Here is a 23,350-nt window from a genome sequence, read left to right on the forward strand (position 1 = left end):
CGACCCACAATGTTATCATCCGAAGAGAACCGCCATTGCGTCAATGGAAATCCATCAATCGTCTCCCACCCCACATTCGCCCAGAATAACTCACCCCTGGTTGGTTTTTCCTCTTCCTTGCTCATTGCGAACTGTGAATTTCACGCACTTTAACCCAAATTTTGATAAATTCCGAACAAAATAACCGAAAATTACCGTCCCTCACGAAATGAAACACGTTTTTACTTGCACAAAACAGCACGCACGCAAAACAATGCGCTCGGTCGGTCGCTCGCTCGCGGTTCGTTCGTTCGGTTGCGAAGAGGCGACGTTCTGACAGTTGCGCGTTTGGGTGTTTGTGTGCGTGAATGGTTTTTGAAAATGCGTTACAAGGCGTTTCAGTTGCTTGTTTTTGGTCGAAATTCGGTAAGTTCGAAAATGGGGTCTCAGTTCTGTATCTACAGTGGACAATCTCACCGAAACAGCAGTTTATAAAAAAAAAGTTTTTTTTTACAAATTCTCATCGTTAATAGGCTGTTTTACCTACTTTCCCACCGATTTCCCACACCAAATTAGCAGTGCTGTAATAATTCATTATAGCACTGATTTGCGTTGCGCAATGAACCATTACAGCACTCTTTTCAATTTTGATCAATTTGTTGATGCTTTCTGGACGCAGGTTTGAAAATGTGTGAAAACTGCGCAGCATAACCTGCTATCACAGACAAACAGACGTAACACCATAGACTAATTTCAAGACCTCGATGTACCAAAGAAAACGATCAAATTTTCGGTGACCAGTCCGGTACCCAATAAATATTCATAACCGTGCACGGAGAAATCAAACTACCTAATTTTTGGGTCGATTTTACTCAAAGCTGAGTATATCGAATAAACTAGTTACCCAAAATTAGGTTGTTTTCCCTCTTTTCCTCACCTTACCTAGTGTGAGTTCAATCGATTTACTCAAATTTGGCTTATTGGGCCGAACTATGGGATTGCGTCAAAAGAACTCAATTTTGGGTAGTTTGGCGGCTCCGTGTGTATTTTTTTCCGTGTAAATTGCCTTTTGTGTAAATTTTATTTAGCGTGTTACACTGATCTGACAGTAAGGGACTAAACATAAATTACGTAAAGTGAGTACCGAGGATTGTTCACAATCTGCGAACTTGACTGCGGAAAAAATTGCGACCATGACGCCGCTGGTGTTACGTCTGTTTGTCTGTGCTGCTATGATCATAGCCAATTGGCTATGATCAAGGGGAATGACATATCCTTTTCTAACCGGAATATCAGCATTTATCCGTTCCTAACCGTCGTTAACCGCGACTAACTGCTGATCACTTAGCAGCTCGCTTAGCAACGGTTAGCGACGGTTAGAAACGGATTAATGCGGATATTCCGGATTTGTCGGCTGTTCGAGTTCGTATGAAGTTGATCATCAATATTAACTTCTTTTCTCGATCTGCCTAGATAGCTGTGTAGTGTCGGTAGCGATTGTCTCAATTGGCTAAGAATAACACTACGGACCACCTGTTCCGGTGGTAAGAATCCACCAACAGGTGACTCCTAATTCATGGTGTGATGCGGCTTTATGCTTACCGTGCCTAGGAATGAATGGCTACCCGGATAAAAACTAACCATAGGGTGTTTGGTGAAAACCATTCCTGCACCATACAGTGTACCAGCTACAATAATGTATATTGTAATGAAATGGTACGCTAAAAGCTTCGCACATTGTAGCTACTATACATTTACATTTGATTTTTATGTAACAATTTATTATACTGTTTTTCTTACGTTTGAACCAGGGGGAGCGACACTAGTTTTGCCAAGCCAAAAAACCTCAAAAAAAGCTGAAAAAAGCCCAAAAAAGACGCTAAAACTCGCAAAAGTTTTGCGGGTTTTACCGGGTTTTTGCGACTTTTTTCGGCTTTTTTGGGGGTTTTTCGGCTTGGCAAAACTAGTGTCGCTCCCCCCGGTTTGAACCTAGGTGCTGCGGATAGAAACGGTTTTATTTCTCAAGCTAGCCAACACACACCAACACACTCCCGGCACACAGCTTGTAAACACGCACGAGCGTTCAATTTTCTTGCAAACACCTCTCTCAGCGCGTTTATCAAACATGCCGTCGCGACGCTGTTCGGAAATGGTAAACATGATCAATCCACCATTATTCCAATTTTGTTGTCGTGTTCAAAGTTTATTATTTTCCATTCGCGATGGAAATTTGGATGGATAGTTGTTACAAAATTAGCTAAAATGGGCTCAAAACAATATTTATTCTTCTCCTCGCTTTCCAACGGATTGATAGCAGCAAATGGAGACATCGTGACAACAGTTTTGATTATATCCGCAGTACCTAGATAGCAATACTCTTCAATCAAGTACACAGGTACAACAAGGTTTAACATAACCTCTATCTTCAATGTTTGGCTCCCAATGTTTGGCTCCCGCTGAGAGAGCATATTGAGTCAGTCCGCGACACTCAGGTTTGAACCATTCACTTTTCCGAAACATTATTTTTCCGTACATTTTTAATTATTTTTTCAGTTTTGGATTTTTTTTTCCGTGCTTTTTTTTGTTGATTTTTGTGACTTTTTTGATGCAAAGAAAAGGAAAGAAAAAAAGTGAATAAGTTGAAACATCAATTTAAAGTCAATAAAATTTTTAAATAAGTAGTAAACCAGAACTGCAGATCCAAGAGATATGGTGGGCTAGGTATGTAAAGTGCGATGAGAGGAATACGATTGACGAACTTTATCTTTGACTTAGAGCCATCTTTAACATATACTTAAATCCAGACTCAGAGCCATCTTTAACTTATACTTAAATCGAACTTGACAGTTTTCTCATGAGTTGTTATATATTTCTCCGTGTATTTCAAACTTTGGTCAAACTGGAGCCTCAATATTGCAATAACGGTTAAGCACGCTGTAATGATACTTATGTACCTCGTCACCCACTTCATGCAACTACATTAGTAGTCTAATAATACTTAGCGCGCTCGGCATAGTTCCATCATGCCGCTCAAAGTGTTGCCACAAATAATGCTTAGTTTGCGAAACCCGGTTATCTGGCTGGTGGAGCATGGGAGCCTAAGCTTCAACTGTTAATGCAATCAGAGACTACTCAGACCTCGACTCAGACTCAGACGTGGGCAATAGGCCTTTTCATGTGACAGTTCCGTGCATGCATTTGTTTACAAAGCTTGAACAACAGATGCTAACAAGAAAGTGTCATCTTCATAGAAGAACTGTCAAACGCCCGAAAAATCAGCTGATTTAAGACGTCAAATGAAAAGGCCCATCCAATATATGAAGGGTTATCCAAAACGCTCTGGAGAATTCCCAAAGCGCATTCTCATAATGCTATAGCAAGCCTAAGATGCCATTAACAGGAGGAAAATGACAAGATAATATAACATTATATGGTTTATTTAATGTAAAACAATACAACATAACAAAAGAGAACCTTTCCGAAACCATTTAATTAAATGTATAACCAGTAGTGAAATTACAATTAAAAACAAAATATTAACAGTACATTTTATTGTTTGAAACCATACGTGTACCATACAATGTACGGTTTATTAAAACCCACGTGTCAGAATTTATAACAATTCATTTACAATATAATGTATGGTTTTGCAAAAAAATATATATGGAGAAAAATATTTTTTTATATTGTTACGATACTTAACAACCCGTATAGAATATTGTAAAAATCTTATTTACAATTTACTGTATGGTGTTTACATTACATTTTATTGTTTTTGTATTTTTATTTTTACAATGGTGTCTATTGTAAAAATATGGTTTTAAACAGTACTGTTACAATACAACGTTCGGTTTTTCTACTGTATTTTTTATTCGGGAGGGGGGTCTAATAAAAACCTAACCTCTAACGGAGCCTGTGGAGTACCAGGGCGCCCTCCACAGTATGTAGCCCTTACTGCGCTAACCGGAGCAATGGTGCAGTGGACCTTGTGTTTCTCGGAGACAATCAGCTGCCCTTCTTTAGTCTCACTTGAGGTTAAATAAGGGCGGGATTATGAAGATGTTGTTAATTAGTTTAAATTTTCACCTATATGGTTTCGCATTATGCGATTTACACAGTGTATTCTGTGTATCCTCGCCTTTGGCGGTTTCCAATCGATACCGATTTGGTTTTATTGTTGCTGTTCTTAGTTGTGCTGTTGTTGCGAAGAGTTTAATCTTACCTAGTTAAAAGACAATTACACCGTCTTCGACCTTGCGGCCTCTACAGACTGAACAATACTAACATTTGACAACGGACAACACATATAACACCCAGTGGCCCAGTGGAGAATTTTTCGTTTGGCGAAAAGTTTTCCCCGACTGGAGCGGGAATCGAACCCACACTCCGAGGCTTACGAGACACCTAAACGACTGACGCCGCTAACCGCTCGGCCACGAAGTTTGGGTAGTGGCTACGGTTAGGATAGCTCAGATCAATCTTCAGCATAAACGAACAGCAACGATCAATCTTTGCAGACTTATGCAAAATGGTACAGCCCAAGTGGCCTTGGTACAAGAACCTTACTTTCGTAAGGGAAATTTCTATCTAGGAAACCTTGTGAACCCGGTGTTTGCCACTTTCAGTAAACATGAAATGGTAAACTCGCGTGTCATGCCTCGAGCCTGTGTGCTTGTCAACAACGCAATAGTTGCTACACTCATCTCTGAACTAACCACCAGAGATGTATGTGCTATCACAATTGATGTATCTGTTGGAAACCTCAACAGGAAATACGTCTATTGTTCTGTGTATTTACCGCATGATGAACCATCCCCTACGGATGCTTTCAAACAAGTCATCGCATACTGCACTTCAAAAGGCCTTCCGCTAATTGTTGGCAGTGATGCTAATGCTCACCATACCATCTGGGGTAGCTCAGACATTAACTTGAGAGGCTCCAGTTTGATGGAGTACTTAAGTAGTACAGATCTTGCATTACTTAACATAGGCAACCGCCCAACCTTCATGGTATCTGCTAGAGAGGAAGTGTTAGATATAACGCTTTGCTCTAGCAGAATTAGTCACGAGCTGACCAATTGGCATGTGTCAGATGAAGAATCTTTATCTGACCATCGCTATATCTTTTTTGAACATTTAAATGTTACTTCGCAAACATTGCGTTTCAGGAATCCTCGGTCAACAAACTGGGATCTTTATACTGATTTGGTTGCAGCCAAATTTCATGGATATTCACCATCCATTGACACTCCAAGTGATTTAGATGATGCCGTTGATACTACAACGACCGAGGGGCGGATCACTTCCAAAACAACTGAATCGTGTAGTAGATTAATGTTCCTAAATAAATAAATTGGATAAGAAAAAAAAAATGTAGCTAGTTTAATTTTAGAGTGCTTTATACCAAACCCAAACGTACTATAAAATGTCCGGGTAAGAAAAATGGTACGAACGGGAAACAGCAAACGAAAAAAAAACTTCGAGGGGAAGGATGGTCATCTTCGTATTATTTCTCCGCAGAGAGTGTCGGTATGCGAGAGGGATTTAGGCCCATCCATTCACCTCGTGACCAAGCCGTTCGTTCGCTGTCTGGACCTAAATCCCTCTCGCATACCGACACTCTCTGCGGAGAAATAATACGAAGATGACCATCCTTCCCCTCGAAGTTTTTTTTTCGTTTGCTGTTTCCCGTTCGTACCATTTTTCTTACCCGGACATTTTATAGTACGTTTGGGTTTGGTATAAAGCACTCTAAAATTAAACTAGCTACATTTTTTTTTCTTATCCAATTTATTTATTTAGGAACATTAATCTACTACAAATCGAAAATGCGTTTTGATGAAAATGCGTTACATAATGCTCCAATGTGTTGAAAAATGCATTTGAAAATGTAATGCGTTGAAAAATGCGCCAAAATATCCAATGCGTTTAAAAATGCACCAGGAATGCATGACGAATTTTTGGAGTTTTAATACATAATTTGTTGAAAAATACGCCAATGCGTAGGAAAATGCGTGTTATTTATCAATGCGTATGAAAATGCGAGCATTCCACCAATGCGCATAAAAATGCGTGTTTTCTATCAATGCGTAGAAAAATGCGTGTTTTCTATCAATGCGTAGAAAAATGCAAGTTTTTTTTGACAATGCGTATAAAAATACGAACAATTTTATCAATGCGTTGAAAAGTGCATGGTGTAAAATTTTGACAGGTGTTGTTCAATTTTAGAAATGCGTACCTTAATACGCTAATGCGTAACAAAATGCGCCAATGCGTATGTCAATACGCAAGGCTGAATCGAAAATGCGCTAGTGATTCGCCCCTCGACAACGACCTTCATCATGGAAGCTTTTGAAGAAGCATGCCCTCTACGGTCTGTGAAGATCACAAGAGGAACCCCTTGGTGGAACTTTGATCTGGTGAAACTCAGGAAACAATGTAGAAAGAGTTGGAACAGACGACGTTCGGCTGGTCCGGAGGCTTTCAGGTCGGCTCGCAAGGCCTACAGGGAAGCTCTTCGGTCTGCTGAACGATCCGGCTGGAAAAACCTTTGTACAAATGTTTCCAGCTTGAGTGAAGTCAGTCGGTTAAACAAAATCCTTGCGAAATCTAAGGATTTCCGGGTGAACGAACTTCGTTTGCCAAATGGCGATCTGACTTCCTCCGATGAGGAAGTTCTGGAATGCTTATTCAGCACACACTTCCCTGGATGTGTGGATATTACATCTTCGGATGAACCTGATGTCTTTTCTTGTAGTCAATGTTGCGATGGATCTTCTTCACGAGCATTCATTTACGCATCTTCGCGATCCATTATTCGTAAACATTCATTTTTCATCGACGCATCGTGAATACATTCACAACATGCGAATGGAAGCGAGAGCGAAAAATATAAAACGATCACATTGACAAGTTCCAAACGATTCCCGTTCATTCATTGCATTCATGTTCCCCACGCTTTATTCATTCATTCGCTGTTGTGTGCTCGTCGCTCGCGAACTTTGACAGCTGCGGTTAGTTTGTTTTCGTCCCGGGTTTCGCTTTCAAAATGGATAATCCGCTTGTGAAGAAAAAGACTTTAAAACAAATAATTTTGAGTGTTGTTGACGAAGTTAAAGAACAAAACGGTCAAACAGTGTCTTATCGGTGCAGCGCTTATGAGAAAAACGGCAACCGGTGTAATTACGGGCAAAAAATATTAGTTCCATGTAAGTTGAACGTTTGATCTTCCCTGTATAATACTGCAATCAAATCTCTGTTTCCGCTCAGCGAACTTCCGGCGCCACATTATAGGCAGCCATCCGGAAGTGGCCAACAATTTGGGAATCGGCGATGGAACTTCCGGAGAGCCACCTACGAAGAAGTCCAAAACGACGAAGATTATGGTGGAAACCGATCGGGCGACGATAATTCTTGGTACTCTAAAGCTGGCCACAACAAACAGTTTGCCGCTGCGCTACCCAGATTGGGAGGGCATGACCATACTGGTGGGTCCGCTATGGAAAGCCGTAGATTTAGAAATGTCCCGTGACAAAGTGACCAAGCTGGTTGGACTTGCCACCGAAATTCTAAAGAAACTGATGATCGACGAAATGCGTGGAAAGGTAATCCACGCTAAAATTGACTCTGCATCTCGCCGCGGTCGTTCATTTTTCGGAATCAATGTACAATTTACAAACGAGAAGGATTGCGTAATTGTCCGGCACTTGGGTAAGTTTTTCTATTTTCATAGCCACTGCCCACTTATCATTCACTTTTGGGCCTGTCCATAAACTACGTAGCATCTTAGTAGGGGGAGGGGGATCTGGCTGAAGTCTACGATCCACACAAATTTCAAAAAAATTGTATGAACAAAAGTCTACGAGGGGGAGGGGGCTTGAGATTGCCATAATTGAGTCTACGTACTTTATGGATAGCGCCTGGATGGAGGGAGGTTTAAGAAATGGGATTGATCAATGTTATAATCTTTTTCAGCGTTACATGAAATGATAGATCGCCAAACAAAGGAAAATTTGAAGCACGTAATGGACAACGAATTCCAGGAGTTCGGCATAGCTAAAAACCAGCTGTTGACGGTTGCCCACGACAACGGCGCCAATATGGTGGCGTCCGTCCAACTGCTGAAGCGACTCGTTGATTCCAATGATGACGATCAAGGTCCATCTGTTGGAGCCATAGTCCGAAAAGAAAAAGCGATGATTGATGCTCATGTGGGTGGCTGCTCCAGTGATATCAATGACGACGACCTCGGCGATGATGATGAATCATCATGGATCAAGGATGGAGACGAGTTGACGACGGACGACTTCGACGCCGATCATGAGCTAGTGGACCACGCTTTCCAAGACGACACGGATGATAATGATCTGATTGAGTTAGATCTAATAGAGAGCACAAGGTGTGCAGCTCATACAGCACAACTTGCTGTGTGGGATGTGTTGAAAGAATATAAAGGACGCTTGGCAATGATAAACAAAGTGTGTATCAAAATGCGCCACAAAGCATTCCAACAACTTTTTCATATGCATAAGTATCCGCTGCCACCCAAAATCAACGAGACTCGCTGGAATGTTTGGTATATCGTCCTTAAGTATTTGCTCGATTTGCGGGAAAGTCCTTTCTTGTCCATTCTGGCAAACACGGATGCTTCTCTAGGTATGTTATCAGTTTTTTTCGATTCCATGTTCCCCCACTAATATAAACAATGTCATAGTTGAACCAATTGAGCAACCAACTAGTTCGAATTGCAAATAGCTCCATTAGGGTAAATCGCCAGTTATTGCACACTTCATGCTTTTCAGTTTTCTTATGAGATGTGCAGGCGAGTTTTGAAGGTGTGCAATATTTAGCGATTTACCCTATCGATAGATATATAATGTATAATACACGATGTCCAAAAATTGTAATCATTGTTATTATTTCGACACTGATTTTTCATTTGGGCCTAACTGACATTTTCGAGTTCACTTCATCGATCCTCTCTTGATGTTATCACAGAATGTGTATTAAGTTTTTCAAAGATTTTTTGGTTGAAATGCGAAGAAGACGTGTTGACGTGTTGCTATAGAAACAAAAAGAATAACGATTTTGTTTGTTTTGATCAAGTTATTAGCGAAAGAGAGAGTCGACGAAGAGAAATCGATCTAGTCAGTTAGGCCCTTATGAAAAATCATTGTCGATTTATGCATTTTCTGCTGTAACGATGATTAGATTAGTGGGGTTGAATAAAAAAATATGTTCATTATCACGGTGAGGGAGCATCCATTAAGTACGTCACGCTAAAATTAGGAATTTTCGACCCCCCCTCCCCCCTTCGTACGGGGTTTTCCTATACTTAAAACATTGCTTGTCACACTTTCACAAACCCCCCCTCCCCCCTAAGACCGTGACGTACTTAATGGACGGCCCTGACGTTGTGCTTAATAAATTTCGCTTGTTTTTTCTTGTAGATTTATCTCGCCAGTGGCAATTCATTGAGAAGTTTGGTGCTGCTTTCGAACCCCTGTTTGAGCTCACCTTGCGATTACAAAAGGATCATGTGCCATTGTCGCAATTCTATGCTGACTGGCTTGTATGTCAAGCTAAACTCGACGGCATAAAGGAAGGTAACATCTTGGCGACAAAGCTTCTGAAGTCCATGCAGAAACGAATCAAGAAGCTAAGCTCAACCAAGGTGTTCAAAGCATGTTTACTTTTGGATCCGAGGTTCAATTTTGTCGGTTCGAAGAGATTAAGCCCAGCTGACAAAAAGGAAGCACAGGTTCGTATAGCAGCAAAAAAATTCGACGTTTCTGAATTATTATATATAGTAACAAATTGTATTGTAGTAACAACTGATTCTATGGTAAAATTGAGAACTATTTTCAAATAACTACACTCAGAAATAAAAGTATACACGAAATCACTATTATTTATGCATTTTGTATCCGCATCTCTCTCATTCTCTTTCTGTTTTCATGCTATCTGCCGTTTAGCCTGGGTTGAAGCGAAGTGATTTGTCAACCCAGACGAAGCAGCGGATAGCATGAAAACAGAAAGAGTGTGAGAGATATGCGGATACAAAATGCATAAATAATAGTAATTGCGTGTATACTTTTATTTCTGAGTGTACAGAAATCTGTTGAATTCGCCAAAAAGTAGTCAACATTGCTATACATTCAGTTATTACACAGTAAGTCGTGCGTCTTGGACATTCAAATGATTTGAGAAACCATGGTTTTGGTAACATTAACAGTATCTCAATGCAGTTTTAAGTGATTCAGCAATATCTACAGATTTGAAAATTGTTGGTGACGTTCTTAATTTCAAGGTTGCGACCATTCATTTGCAAAGATTTACATTCATTTGCTATTATCTCAGTTCAGAAGCATGCTATCACAAAGCAATGTGTGGATGAATTTAACCTTGTAGCACAGACAAACAGACGTATCACTTGGAACAAAATGCGATAAAAATCATCGTCACTCAAACATAATCGCCCAATGCTAATTATGCTGTGGTACGCAAACCCACTGAGTAGATGGCGGTAGTGAGCAAACGTCAAACAGGAGCAAAAGAGATGCGAGCGCCATGAGTGAGCAATTTGCGAACTACGGAATATTTGAATAATCCGTTAAAAAGGGAAACGATGGGAAGTGAGTAGAGTGAGACGTCTGTTTGTCTGTGCTTGTAGTTTTATCTGAAAGTTTGTCGAATAACATTGGGGTCGCACAAGCTTACCAAAGTCGTGAACGAGCTGTGAAGGCAACTTTCCACAGCGTGAATGTAATTTACATTCACCGCGTGGAGAGTTGCCTTCACAGCTCGCTCAAGACTTTGGTATACGTTTGCGACCCCAATGATATTCGGCAAACTTTCAGATAAAACTACAAGGTTAAATTCATCCATACATTGATTTTCGATAACATGCTTCTGAACTGAGATAATAGCAAATTAATGTAAATCTTTGCAAATGAATGGTCGCAACCTTGCTTAATTTTACTATAGAATCGATTGTTGCTTCATTTTGTGTACAGTATTTTAATTTCATTTATATCATGAAACTTTAAGTCTCATTTTTTTAGGAATACCTACTAACATTGGATAAACGACTCGATGAAATCACCGGAATACAAATGCGACAAGGCAATGAAAAAGAGAACACTTCACTTCATCAATCCAACTTCGTCGACGATTATTTGACTGACTTTTTTGAAGAAGACTCATCGTCATCAGAACATGTTCAGCCCCCAGATGACTCGCTACTGATTGACTTAATCACACTTGAAACTCGCGAGAAAGTCAATATCTCGTTTCGACAATGTGAGGGCGGCTTGAATGCAGAACCGTTTGACATCGTGGAATATTGGAATAAGCGAAAATTCTGTAATCCAAGGCTGCACCGTCTGGCATTGGCTGTTATCTCTGCTCCATCAACGCAAGTCACAGTTGAAAGGCTTTTTAGCCGTACGAAGATCGTCCTGTCTGACTATCGAATGAAGCTGAGTGATGAAACATTGAAAAATCTTATGCTGCTAAAGATGAACTCGGATTTGCTTCCAAAAGTGGCAAAAATCTTGGATGATGATGAATCATTCAAATGAATATTGAAAACCCGTTTAACAATGTAAATAATTCTCTGCTCAAATGTGGCTGAAATGAAATTTGAAATAAATAAAGTGAAGATTTTCAAATAGTTATTGTTTTATTGTTCTGTCACGCACAAATTTCAGCTGTTTCATTCCATTCCCTTTCCCCATAATAGACTTTCTTTTATATTTTTATTTTATGTTTAATATTTTAACTCTGAATATCACAACGATATTAGAAAACGTGCTTAAATTATGCCATGCGATTAATATCCATTTTCAATGCCCACCACCTGCCATTTTTTGTATGAAAACTTCTGATATTGATACGTAATTTAAGGATGTGGCAATGCCGTGCGCAGAGGGGCGGTGGGAGAGGTGGGGGTGATATTAGGAATATGAGGCCAAACCCCACTTCCCTTCTGCATACGAGCATGCACAGTGGCCAATGATCCATATTGACGAGGAAAGATACATTCAGCGCTTTCAAATGATTGTTTGGTCATCTACAAAGTTGTTCCTAATAATGAGGCCCTCTTTAAAATGTAAATAATGTGGGTGGTCAATATTTTCAAAGAAGTTAAAAACTTAACTTTTTCATATCCAATAATAACTATATACATGCCTCGGCATAGTTATAGATCTCTCAATTTTGAGTAAGTTTTGAGCATGTTTTCTGAATTTTGAATAAAATATTATAGCAAATATCTCTGCGCACGAAAATCTCCTTTTTTAAAACGAGTTGTTCTGCTGTCATCATATAAAAGTTAAAAAATAAAAACTTCGAATTTGGTCAAAAAAGTACTATTGTTTTGACTACAAACGGATTAAACACACCTCATTTCTAAAATCATTGATCATAAAAATTACATAAAACGTAAAAATGTAATGTATGAATCACTATGAACGATATGCTGCTACAAAGTAATCACAGTTGTCGTCATTTTTGTAGCAACCAAATTTACCCCTTTGGAACTGGAGGGGTCAATGTGACCCCGGCAAAGAAACCAAGCATAAAAAACGTGTTCGAGGCCAGCGAGGTTGCGGCAGCGAAGGCAATCTGGCTCTAATGGGTTAAATCTTCATGTGAACCTGAACATTACACCACGAAAAAATAATTGGGAAAATCGACCTGGAACGCACCGAAAACGAGAAAGTTTGAAAGTCCATTTTGCGGGGCATTTTTTTACAGAGCTGCATGTAAAAAAAACACAGTAGGCAGGCAGAACGACGTTTGCCGGGACAGCTAGTTATAGATAAAAATGTTTAAAATTCTGTTAAGCGAAGACAAAGCTCTCCGATTCCAGTTCACTGCCTTCAATCACCATTAATTTGGGGAAAAAATGTGGGGAAAAGTTGCTCGAGATGAATATATAATTGATCTTCGCGAAGAGTGGCTGGCTCGAATCAGAAACACTCGCATCGTTAAGCGATTGATAATTCAACCAGTAGCAGTGATCAAAGATACAGTGAACTATGAATGAAGGACAGAAGCCGATCGGATAATGAATTCATTCGTCGATGATGGACAAATCGTCGAACGATGAAATGTGTTCATTCACCGTTCGTTCTTCTATGCTGAGTAAACATTCATCGCCCTTCGCTTATTTTATCACCGATCAGCAACACTGCTTGTAGTTATGATTCTTTAGCTTCGGCTCGCAGTATTGTAACTATAGAATCGATTGAGTGGGCTCTTAATAGCTTTGCTCCTTTCAAATCTCCTGGGGCAGATGGGATTTATCCTATTTTGCTTCAGAAGGGATTTGATTATTTCAAACATGTTTTGAAAAAACTACTTGTTTGCAGTTTTGCTACAGGGTATATTCCCAAATCCTGGAGGGATATTACTGTAAAGTTTATTCCGAAAGTGGCTCGTGCGTCGTATGAAGAAGCAAAGAGTTTCAGACCTATCAGTTTGACCTCTTTTCTTCTGAAATGCTTAGAACGCATTGTGGATCATCACATCCGTGATGTTCATCTGGCCAACGTGCCTCTTCATGTGAACCAACATGCCTACCAATCTGGTAAGTCCACTGTGACTCTTTTACACAAGGTTGTTTACGATATCGAGAAAGCATTCGCTCAAAAGCAATCTTGTTTGGGTGTTTTTTTAGATATCGAGGGTGCCTTTGACAACGTGCCTTTCGATGCCATATTGGAAGCCGCACGGAGTCATGGTATATCTCCAATGATTTCCAATTGGATTCACCAAATGCTCAAAAACCGATATCTCTTCTCGACATTGCGTCTAGCAGGGATTAGGAAATAGAGTGTTTGTGGATGCCCCCAAGGGGGAGTCTTACCACCGCTTTTGTGGAATCTCGTAGCAGATACGCTATTGAGGCAACTCAATAATAGCGGTTTTCCTACTTATGGTTTTGCCGACGACTACCTAACATTGTTAGTTGGTATGTGCATCAGCACCCTTTTCGACCTGATGCAAAACGCCCTTCAGGTAGTTGAGGGTTGGTGTCGCCAATATGGCCTTTCGGTTAATCCGAGTAAAACATCTATTGTTCTTTTCACGGAAAGGCGAAACCGTAATGGCGTTCGACCTTTGCGTCTCTTTGATTCTGAAATCGATGTGACTGAACAGGTAAAGTACGTTGGAGTCATTCTTGATTCCAAGCTTTCCTGGACACCTCACATTGAGTTCAGAACGAGGGGGTCGGCAGTAACCGATTTGATTCAATTACCGTGCGATAAGCCGTAATTTTGTTTGATTTTTTGAATTATTCATAATTATTTTCATTATACTGAACATCGATTCGATTTTCTCGGATTTTCTTCATTTTCTGCCATTTTCCAAGTTAAAATCGATTTTATACCAGTAAAATGATAAAAATGAAATATATCTGAAAAATCGAACAAAATGGAAAAAAAAAATCGTTCGAAAATCGAAGAAAATTGACGCTGGAAACGGCTAACATCTCTTAAAATGTTACGGCGTCGCGACGCCACGTCGAAAATTTTGACAACTTTTCCAGGTAAACAATCAGCAGCATCGGCTGAGGCGTCGGCCATCAGCTGGTCGCTCCTTGGTCGCTCTGCAGTAGGAATTGCTGGAGTTACCGAGTACAACAACGAACACCTCGGAAATATGGGAAATATGTTATTGAGAAGATAATATCTTATATTATATTTACTATTTCATGTCATATTTAGGATTAAAATAATCCGTAGACTATGTAGACAACAATCACTTCCGGGAACAGCTGTTGTTTACAAACAAGCTCCAACCAGAAGAACAGGGAGAACAAAACAAAATGGAGAAAATTTGACATTTTTGTTCAGAGATGTGCATCGATTTTGTTCGATTTTATGTGGATATGCCAACTTATAATCGATTTTATATTTATTTTACTTGCAAACTCAAGTAAAGATTCAAATCCTTGCACAACCTTCCGAATGAAATTTGTTCTAGCCTGGATGTCTGTTCTCTGTGATGTATCCCAGCGAAGCAACGAAAATTTTCAGTGAAAAAAGCAATACTGTTTTCGAAACCCAAAAAATCGTTACTGAAACCGAAAATGAAGTGAGTCGGCCACACTCTACGCATGGGCGGAAACGAAATATTTCTAGACTGAGTTTAAATAAGGGCGAAAGTAACATGAGAGAGTTCTCTTCATCGACTCTCTCTTCTGCAAATTAAAGTGACAAGATGCAAATTCAATCGAACTTGTTTACACTTAAACGCTAGATTGCATCGCAACCTAGCGATTTATGACCAAAATGTGCAACCTTACTTGCATCTTGTCACTTTAATTTGCAGGAGAGAGAGTCGATGAAGAGAACTCTCTCATGTTACTTTCGCCCTTATTTAAGCTCAATCTAGAATTTATGCAAGCAAGCGTTAGACTGGAACCCAGCAGGACATCGCAGCAGAGGCAGACCCAGAGCCTTATGAAATTTCTAAGCGATTCTTTTGCAAATAATGAAAATAAAAATCTTTCCAAATCAAAAATTTCGCCCAGTTTTTCTTTCGACCAAGACCACCTACACCGCAACACCTGACGGCGCGGGTGGACAGCTGTCAAAGCGAACCCAGTACGGAGGGTTAGCCTAACATTAGCCTAATGTGAGACTAACTGGCCAGCATGTTAGGCTAACTTTTTGTCTCACTTTTGGCTAATGTTAGTCTAAAATTAGACAGATATGACACACTTTTGTTAGACATGTTGCAAATTCGAAATATGTTTGTTAGTCTAACATTAGACTAACGTTAGACATGTTTTACTATGGGCTGTTAGACGAATGTTAGGCATAGATTTTATGCTGCTTGTTTTCATTCCAGCTGTCATCCGAGCAAGAAGTGTGATTGTAGTAGTGAACTTTTGTCGACGTTCACTACTACAACCGTACCTCTTGCCTCGAATGAAAGCTGGACGAAACATATTCAATAAAAAAAACTCGGAGGCCGTTTTTTAAATTTAAATTTAAATTAATTTTAATTTTAATTTTAATTTTAATTTTAATTTTAATTTTAATTTTAATTTTAATTTTATTTTTATTTTTAATTTTAATTTTAATTTTAATTTTAATTTTAATTTTAATTTTAATTTTAATTTTAATTTTAATTTTAATTTTAATTTTAATTTTAATTTTAATTTTAATTTTAATTTTAATTTTAATTTTAATTTTAATTTTAATTTTAATTTTAATTTTAATTTTAATTTTAATTTTAATTTTAATTTTAATTTTAATTTTAATTTTAATTTTAATTTTAATTTTAATTTTAATTTTAATTTTAATTTTAATTTTAATTTTAATTTTAATTTTAATTTTAATTTTAATTTTAATTTTAATTTTAATTTTAATTTTAATTTTAATTTTAATTTTAATTTTAATTTTAATTTTAATTTTAATTTTAATTTTAATTTTAATTTTAATTTTAATTTTAATTTTAATTTTAATTTTAATTTTAATTTTAATTTTAATTTTAATTTTAATTTTAATTTTAATTTTAATTTTAATTTTAATTTTAATTTTAATTTTAATTTTAATTTTAATTTTAATTTTAATTTTAATTTTAATTTTAATTTTAATTTTAATTTTAATTTTAATTTTAATTTTAATTTTAATTTTAATTTTAATTTTAATTTTAATTTTAATTTTAATTTTAATTTTAATTTTAATTTTAATTTTAATTTTAATTTTAATTTTATTTTTATTTTTATTTTAATTTTAATTTTAATTTTAATTTTAATTTTAATTTTAATTTTAATTTTAATTTTAATTTTAATTTTAATTTTAATTTTAATTTTAATTTTAATTTTAATTTTAATTTTAATTTTAATTTTAATTTTAATTTTAATTTTAATTTTAATTTTAATTTTAATTTTAATTTTAATTTTAATTTTAATTTTAATTTTAATTTTAATTTTAATTTTAATTTTAATTTTAATTTTAATTTTAATTTTAATTTTAATTTTAATTTTAATTTTAATTTTAATTTTAATTTTAATTTTAATTTTAATTTTAATTTTAATTTTAATTTTAATTTTAATTTTAATTTTAATTTTAATTTTAATTTTAATTTTAATTTTAATTTTAATTTTAATTTTAATTTTAATTTTAATTTTAATTTTAATTTTAATTTTAATTTTAATTTTAATTTTAATTTTAATTTTAATTTTAATTTTAATTTTAATTTTAATTTTAATTTTAATTTTAATTTTAATTTTAATTTTAATTTTAATTTTAATTTTAATTTTAATTTTAATTTTAATTTTAATTTTAATTTTAATTTTAATTTTAATTTTAATTTTAATTTTAATTTTAATTTTAATTTTAATTTTAATTTTAATTTTAATTTTAATTTTAATTTTAATTTTAATTTTAATTTTATTTTAATTTTAATTTTAATTTTAATTTTAATTTTAATTTTAATTTTAATTTTAATTTTAATTTTAATTTTAATTTTAATTTTAATTTTAATTTTAATTTCAATTTCAATTTTAATTTTAATTTTAATTTTAATTTTAATTTTAACTTTAATTTTATTATCAGCATAATTGTAAAATTAAAATTAAAGTTAAATTGTAATTGTAATTGTAATTATAATTGTAATTGTAATTGTAACTGTAATTGTAATTGTACCTGCAATTTCAATAATAATTTATTTTTTTTAAATTAAAACTAAATTAAAATTAAATTAAAATTAAATTAAAATTAAATTAAAATTAAATTAAAATTAAATTAAAATTAAATTAAAATTAAATTAAAATTAAATTAAAATTAAATTAAAATTAAATTAAAATTAAATTAAAATTAAATTAAAATTAAATTAAAATTAAATTAAAATTAAATTAAAATTAAATTAAAATTAAATTAAAATTAAATTAAAATTAAATTAAAATTAAATTAAAATTAAATTAAAATTAAATTAAAATTAAATTAAAATTAAATTAAAATTAAATTAAAATTAAATTAAAATTAAATTAAAATTAAATTAAAATTAAATTAAAATTAAATTAAAATTAAATTAAAATTAAATTAAAATTAAATTAAAATTAAATTAAAATTAAATTAAAATTAAATTAAAATTAAATTAAAATTAAATTAAAATTAAATTAAAATTAAATTAAAATTAAATTAAAATTAAATTAAAATTAAATTAAAATTAAATTAAAATTAAATTAAAATTAAATTAAAATTAAATTAAAATTAAATTAAAATTAAATTAAAATTAAATTAAAATTAAATTAAAATTAAATTAAAATTAAATTAAAATTAAATTAAAATTAAATTAAAATTAAATTAAAATTAAATTAAAATTAAATTAAAATTAAATTAAAATTAAATTAAAATTAAATTAAAATTAAATTAAAATTAAATTAAAATTAAATTAAAATTAAATTAAAATTAAATTAAAATTAAATTAAAATTAAATTAAAATTAAATTAAAATTAAATTAAAATTAAATTAAAATTAAATTAAAATTAAATTAAAATTAAATTAAAATTAAATTAAAATTAAATTAAAATTAAATTAAAATTAAATTAAAATTAAATTAAAATTAAATTAAAATTAAATTAAAATTAAATTAAAATTAAATTAAAATTAAATTAAAATTAAATTAAAATTAAATTAAAATTAAATTAAAATTAAATTAAAATTAAATTAAAATTAAATTAAAATTAAATTAAAATTAAATTAAAATTAAATTAAAATTAAATTAAAATTAAATTAAAATTAAATTAAAATTAAATTAAAATTAAATTAAAATTAAATTAAAATTAAATTAAAATTAAATTAAAATTAAATTAAAATTAAATTAAAATTAAATTAAAATTAAATTAAAATTAAATTAAAATTAAATTAAAATTAAATTAAAATTAAATTAAAATTAAATTAAAATTAAATTAAAATTAAATTAAAATTAAATTAAAATTAAATTAAAATTAAATTAAAATTAAATTAAAATTAAATTAAAATTAAATTAAAATTAAATTAAAATTAAATTAAAATTAAATTAAAATTAAATTAAAATTAAATTAAAATTAAATTAAAATTAAATTAAAATTAAATTAAAATTAAATTAAAATTAAATTAAAATTAAATTAAAATTAAATTAAAATTAAATTAAAATTAAATTAAAATTAAATTAAAATTAAATTAAAATTAAATTAAAATTAAATTAAAATTAAATTAAAATTAAATTAAAATTAAATTAAAATTAAATTAAAATTAAATTAAAATTAAATTAAAATTAAATTAAAATTAAATTAAAATTAAATTAAAATTAAATTAAAATTAAATTAAAATTAAATTAAAATTAAATTAAAATTAAATTAAAATTAAATTAAAATTAAATTAAAATTAAATTAAAATTAAATTAAAATTAAATTAAAATTAAATTAAAATTAAATTAAAATTAAATTAAAATTAAATTAAAATTAAATTAAAATTAAATTAAAATTAAATTAAAATTAAATTAAAATCAAATTAAAATTAAATTAAAATTAAATTAAAATTAAATTAAAATTAAATTAAAATTAAATTAAAATTAAATTAAAATTAAATTAAAATTAAATTAAAATTAAATTAAAATTAAATTAAAATTAAATTAAAATTAAATTAAAATTAAATTAAAATTAAATTAAAATTAAATTAAAATTAAATTAAAATTAAATTAAAATTAAATTAAAATTAAATTAAAATTAAATTAAAATTAAATTAAAATTAAATTAAAATTAAATTAAAATTAAATTAAAATTAAATTAAAATTAAATTAAAATTAAATTAAAATTAAATTAAAATTAAATTAAAATTAAATTAAAATTAAATTAAAATTAAATTAAAATTAAATTAAAATTAAATTAAAATTAAATTAAAATTAAATTAAAATTAAATTAAAATTAAATTAAAATTAAATTAAAATTAAATTAAAATTAAATTAAAATTAAATTAAAATTAAATTAAAATTAAATTAAAATTAAATTAAAATTAAATTAAAATTAAATTAAAATTAAATTAAAATTAAATTAAAATTAAATTAAAATTAAATTAAAATTAAATTAAAATTAAATTAAAATTAAATTAAAATTAAATTAAAATTAAATTAAAATTAAATTAAAATTAAATTAAAATTAAATTAAAATTAAATTAAAATTAAATTAAAATTAAATTAAAATTAAATTAAAATTAAATTAAAATTAAATTAAAATTAAATTAAAATTAAATTAAAATTAAATTAAAATTAAATTAAAATTAAATTAAAATTAAATTAAAATTAAATTAAAATTAAATTAAAATTAAATTCAAATTATTGGATTATTGAAATTAAATGAAAAATAAATCAAATTAAAAATAAAGTTACTCACCGACACGATGGAGCCCAACTTAACGGAATCGGTCACTGTTTTGGAGATGACTGATTCCGGCGACAGTACGACGCGAACGAAACGGACTTAGTGGCCAGGAGCAGCGACGATTAACTTACGGGTTGGACAACGGAACGACGGAAATGGTTCCTACGGGTTTAACTAATTGAGACGAGCATTTTTTTTTCTTTTTCTCGACCGACGAACGCGATTTTCAAGCTGCCGCAATCAACAAAGTTTTTTTCCATTGCCATTTGCTCAACTGTCAACGATGCGCGAAAAAATCGAACATTCAGCATAAATTCGGAGTTATGATTTATGCTCTCCAAAAATTTTCGATGAGCAACATGTCTAACCAATGCCTAACAGTGTCGAACGCCTAACTTCCTCCGTGCTGGGAAACGCGAAAACGAAACACAGACGGAGACTGACGGAAAAGTCAGTCAGTTTTTTCGCGACCGAGAGCAGAAAAGTCCACAACCACCAAGAAAACGGTCTTCGCGTTCGTCATCATCGCCATCCCAAAACTCTGAAGAGAAAAAGGCAAAGTGAAACTTTTTCCATCCTTTCGGACGAGTGTTTCGAGTAGTTTTCGGTTCGGAATTCGTACGGATCCGCGTTCCCGACGGTCGAAATGCTACGGAAGTGTCTGGTTTGCAGCTAGGGGGTCCCGATTTGGACGGAAAATCGTGTGGGGGAAAAGTGCTAGTGTGATTTTTTTTCTCGTCCGAGGTGTGAAGAGTGAAAATCCCGTAATATTTGGTGTGAAACGACCTCACCTCACCTGGCTCTGCTCCGAGCGCCTTCTGGGGTGGATTGTGCAAGAAGAGGGTGTTGGAAGTGCTCTTGAGGTCCGAATAGTGGTAAAAATGTAGAAAAAGCAAATTCGGTTCCAGTTTGGTGGAAATTCCCGGAATCGGATAGTATCCGGAAGCGAAGGAGATTGTGTGTACATTGTGATCAGCCCCTGCAGCCCCCCGCGTCGACACATACGCAAAAATGTTTACCAAAAAGTCCAACATCGATCTGAAGAAGTCGACGGCCAAGATCCAGGACAGCAAAAAGGATTCCACGGCTCGGCTGCGCCACCTGAAAACCATCCTCGGTAAGTGCCGTTCCTGCTGGGGTGGGAATAGGTGACATGTCCACATTTGATGGGTGTCGTCGAGTGGGTTGGCAAAAGTGGACAAAAATTTACATATTGTGGGTTTGTGTTGCGTCTCTCGCGTCTGTCGTCGCGGTCCCTTTCACCATAATCCAAATACGATTGATGACTGATGACGATGACGATGATTGTCGTCGTCGTCGTGTTTTGTGTTGTGGATTTGTGTTGTGGATTTCAGCTCGATGGGGGACTAAACGTTCACTAACACACGGATATACGAAATGTCAAACACTCTTCGTTACGTTTTGATAGATAGAGTTCCCAGGCAATGTCAGGAACAATTCTGGTAACAATTTCCTCTCAGGATTTCCCGAGCAATCCCTCCACAATTACCGGAGAAATTCCTCCAGGATTTCCGGTGAAATCCTTCCAGGATTTCCGGTGAAATCCTTCCAGGATTTCCGGTGAAATCCTTCCAGGATTTCCGGAGAAATCCTTCCAGGATTTCCGGAGAAATCCTTCCAGGATTTCCGGAGAAATCCTTCCAGGATTTCCGGAGAAATCCTTCCAGGATTTCCGGAGAAATCCTTCCAGGATTTCCGGAGAAATCCTTCCAGGATTTCCGGAGAAATCCTTCCAGGATTTCCGGAGAAATCCTTCCAGGATTTCCGGAGAAATCCTTCCAGGATTTCCGGAGAAATCCTTCCAGGATTTCCGGAGAAATCCTTCCAGGATTTCCGGAGAAATCCTTCCAGGATTTCCGGAGAAATCCTTCCAGGATTTCCGGAGAAATCCTTCCAGGATTTCCGGAGAAATCCTTCCAGGATTTCCGGAGAAATCCTTCCAGGATTTCCGGAGAAATCCTTCCAGGATTTCCGGAGAAATCCTTCCAGGATTTCCGGAGAAATCCTTCCAGGATTTCCGGAGAAATCCTTCCAGGATTTCCGGAGAAATCCTTCCAGGATTTCCGGAGAAATCCTTCCAGGATTTCCGGAGAAATCCTTCCAGGATTTCCGGAGAAATCCTTCCAGGATTTCCGGAGAAATCCTTCCAGGATTTCCGGAGAAATCCTTCCAGGATTTCCGGAGAAATCCTTCCAGGATTTCCGGAGAAATCCTTCCAGGATTTCCAGAGAAATCCTTCCAGGATTTCCAGAGAAATCCTTCCAGGATTTCCGGAGAAATCCTTCCAGGATTTCCGGAGAAATCCTTCCAGGATTTCCGGAGAAATCCTTCCAGGATTTCCGGAGAAATCCTTCCAGGATTTCCGGAGAAATCCTTCCAGGATTTCCGGAGAAATCCTCCCAGGATTTCCGGAGAAATCCTCCCAGGATTTCCGGAGAAATCCTCCCAGGATTTCCGGAGAAATCCTCCCAGGATTTCCGGAGAAATCCTCCCAGGATTTCCGGAGATATCCTCCCCGGATTTCCGGAGAAATCCCCCCAGGATTTCCGGAGAAATCCTCTCAGGATTTCCGGAGAAATTCTCGCAGGATGTGGGGTGAAATTCTCTCAGGAATTCTGGAAAAATCCTCTCAGGATTTCTTGAGAAATCCACTTAGGATTACCGGAGAAATCCTCTCAGGATTTCGGGAGAAATGCTCTTAGGATTTCGGGAGAAATCCTCTTAAGATTTCGGGAAAAATCCTCTTAAGATTTCTGGAGAAATTCTCTCAGATTTTCTGGAGAAAACTACCCTGGATTTCTGGAGAAATCCTCTCAGAAGAGTAGATATTTACTCCATTTTTGACGTTTTTATTAACCGTAGTTGAAAATATATAATTTTTATTTTTTAGCCTTTTGTCTCGTCCCTAGCTTATAACACATACTTTGAGTGATTTTTTTCACCGTGTATGTCAGATAGGAACATTTT

At 33.4% G+C, this 23,350-nt stretch overlaps 3 protein-coding genes across 4 annotated transcripts in view; 2 read left to right on the forward strand and 1 right to left on the reverse strand.

Moving 5' to 3' along the window:
* Positions 1–311, reverse strand: part of LOC109423546 (protein slender lobes) — a 31,787-nt gene extending 31,476 nt beyond the window's left edge. The window contains exon 1 of the mRNA XM_019698533.3: positions 95–311. Coding sequence (XP_019554078.2) covers positions 95–125 — 31 coding nt within the window. The 5' untranslated portion in view covers positions 126–311. The remainder of the gene's footprint in view (positions 1–94) is intronic.
* A 6,716-nt stretch (positions 312–7,027) lies between these two features.
* On the forward strand, positions 7,028–13,177 carry LOC115257280 (uncharacterized). Its single transcript, XM_029856733.2, has 5 exons — positions 7,028–7,187; positions 7,249–7,689; positions 7,954–8,634; positions 9,429–9,739; positions 11,043–13,177. The coding sequence occupies exons 1-5, from the start codon at positions 7,028–7,030 to the stop codon at positions 11,559–11,561; spliced, it is 2,112 nt and encodes a 703-aa protein (XP_029712593.1). The 3' UTR covers positions 11,562–13,177.
* A 7,605-nt stretch (positions 13,178–20,782) lies between these two features.
* Positions 20,783–23,350, forward strand: part of LOC109423542 (probable Rho GTPase-activating protein CG5521) — a 45,211-nt gene continuing 42,643 nt past the window's right edge. Inside the window, exon 1 of one of the 2 annotated variants that reach the window (XM_019698526.3) lies at positions 20,783–21,479. In XM_019698526.3, coding sequence (XP_019554071.2) covers positions 21,374–21,479 — 106 coding nt within the window. In that variant the 5' untranslated portion in view covers positions 20,783–21,373. The remainder of the gene's footprint in view (positions 21,480–23,350) is intronic. The other variant, XM_019698527.3, reaches the window with a different exon arrangement.

Source organism: Aedes albopictus, chromosome 1 (genome assembly GCF_035046485.1).
Source record: "Aedes albopictus strain Foshan chromosome 1, AalbF5, whole genome shotgun sequence".
Lineage (NCBI taxonomy): Eukaryota > Metazoa > Arthropoda > Insecta > Diptera > Culicidae > Aedes > Aedes albopictus.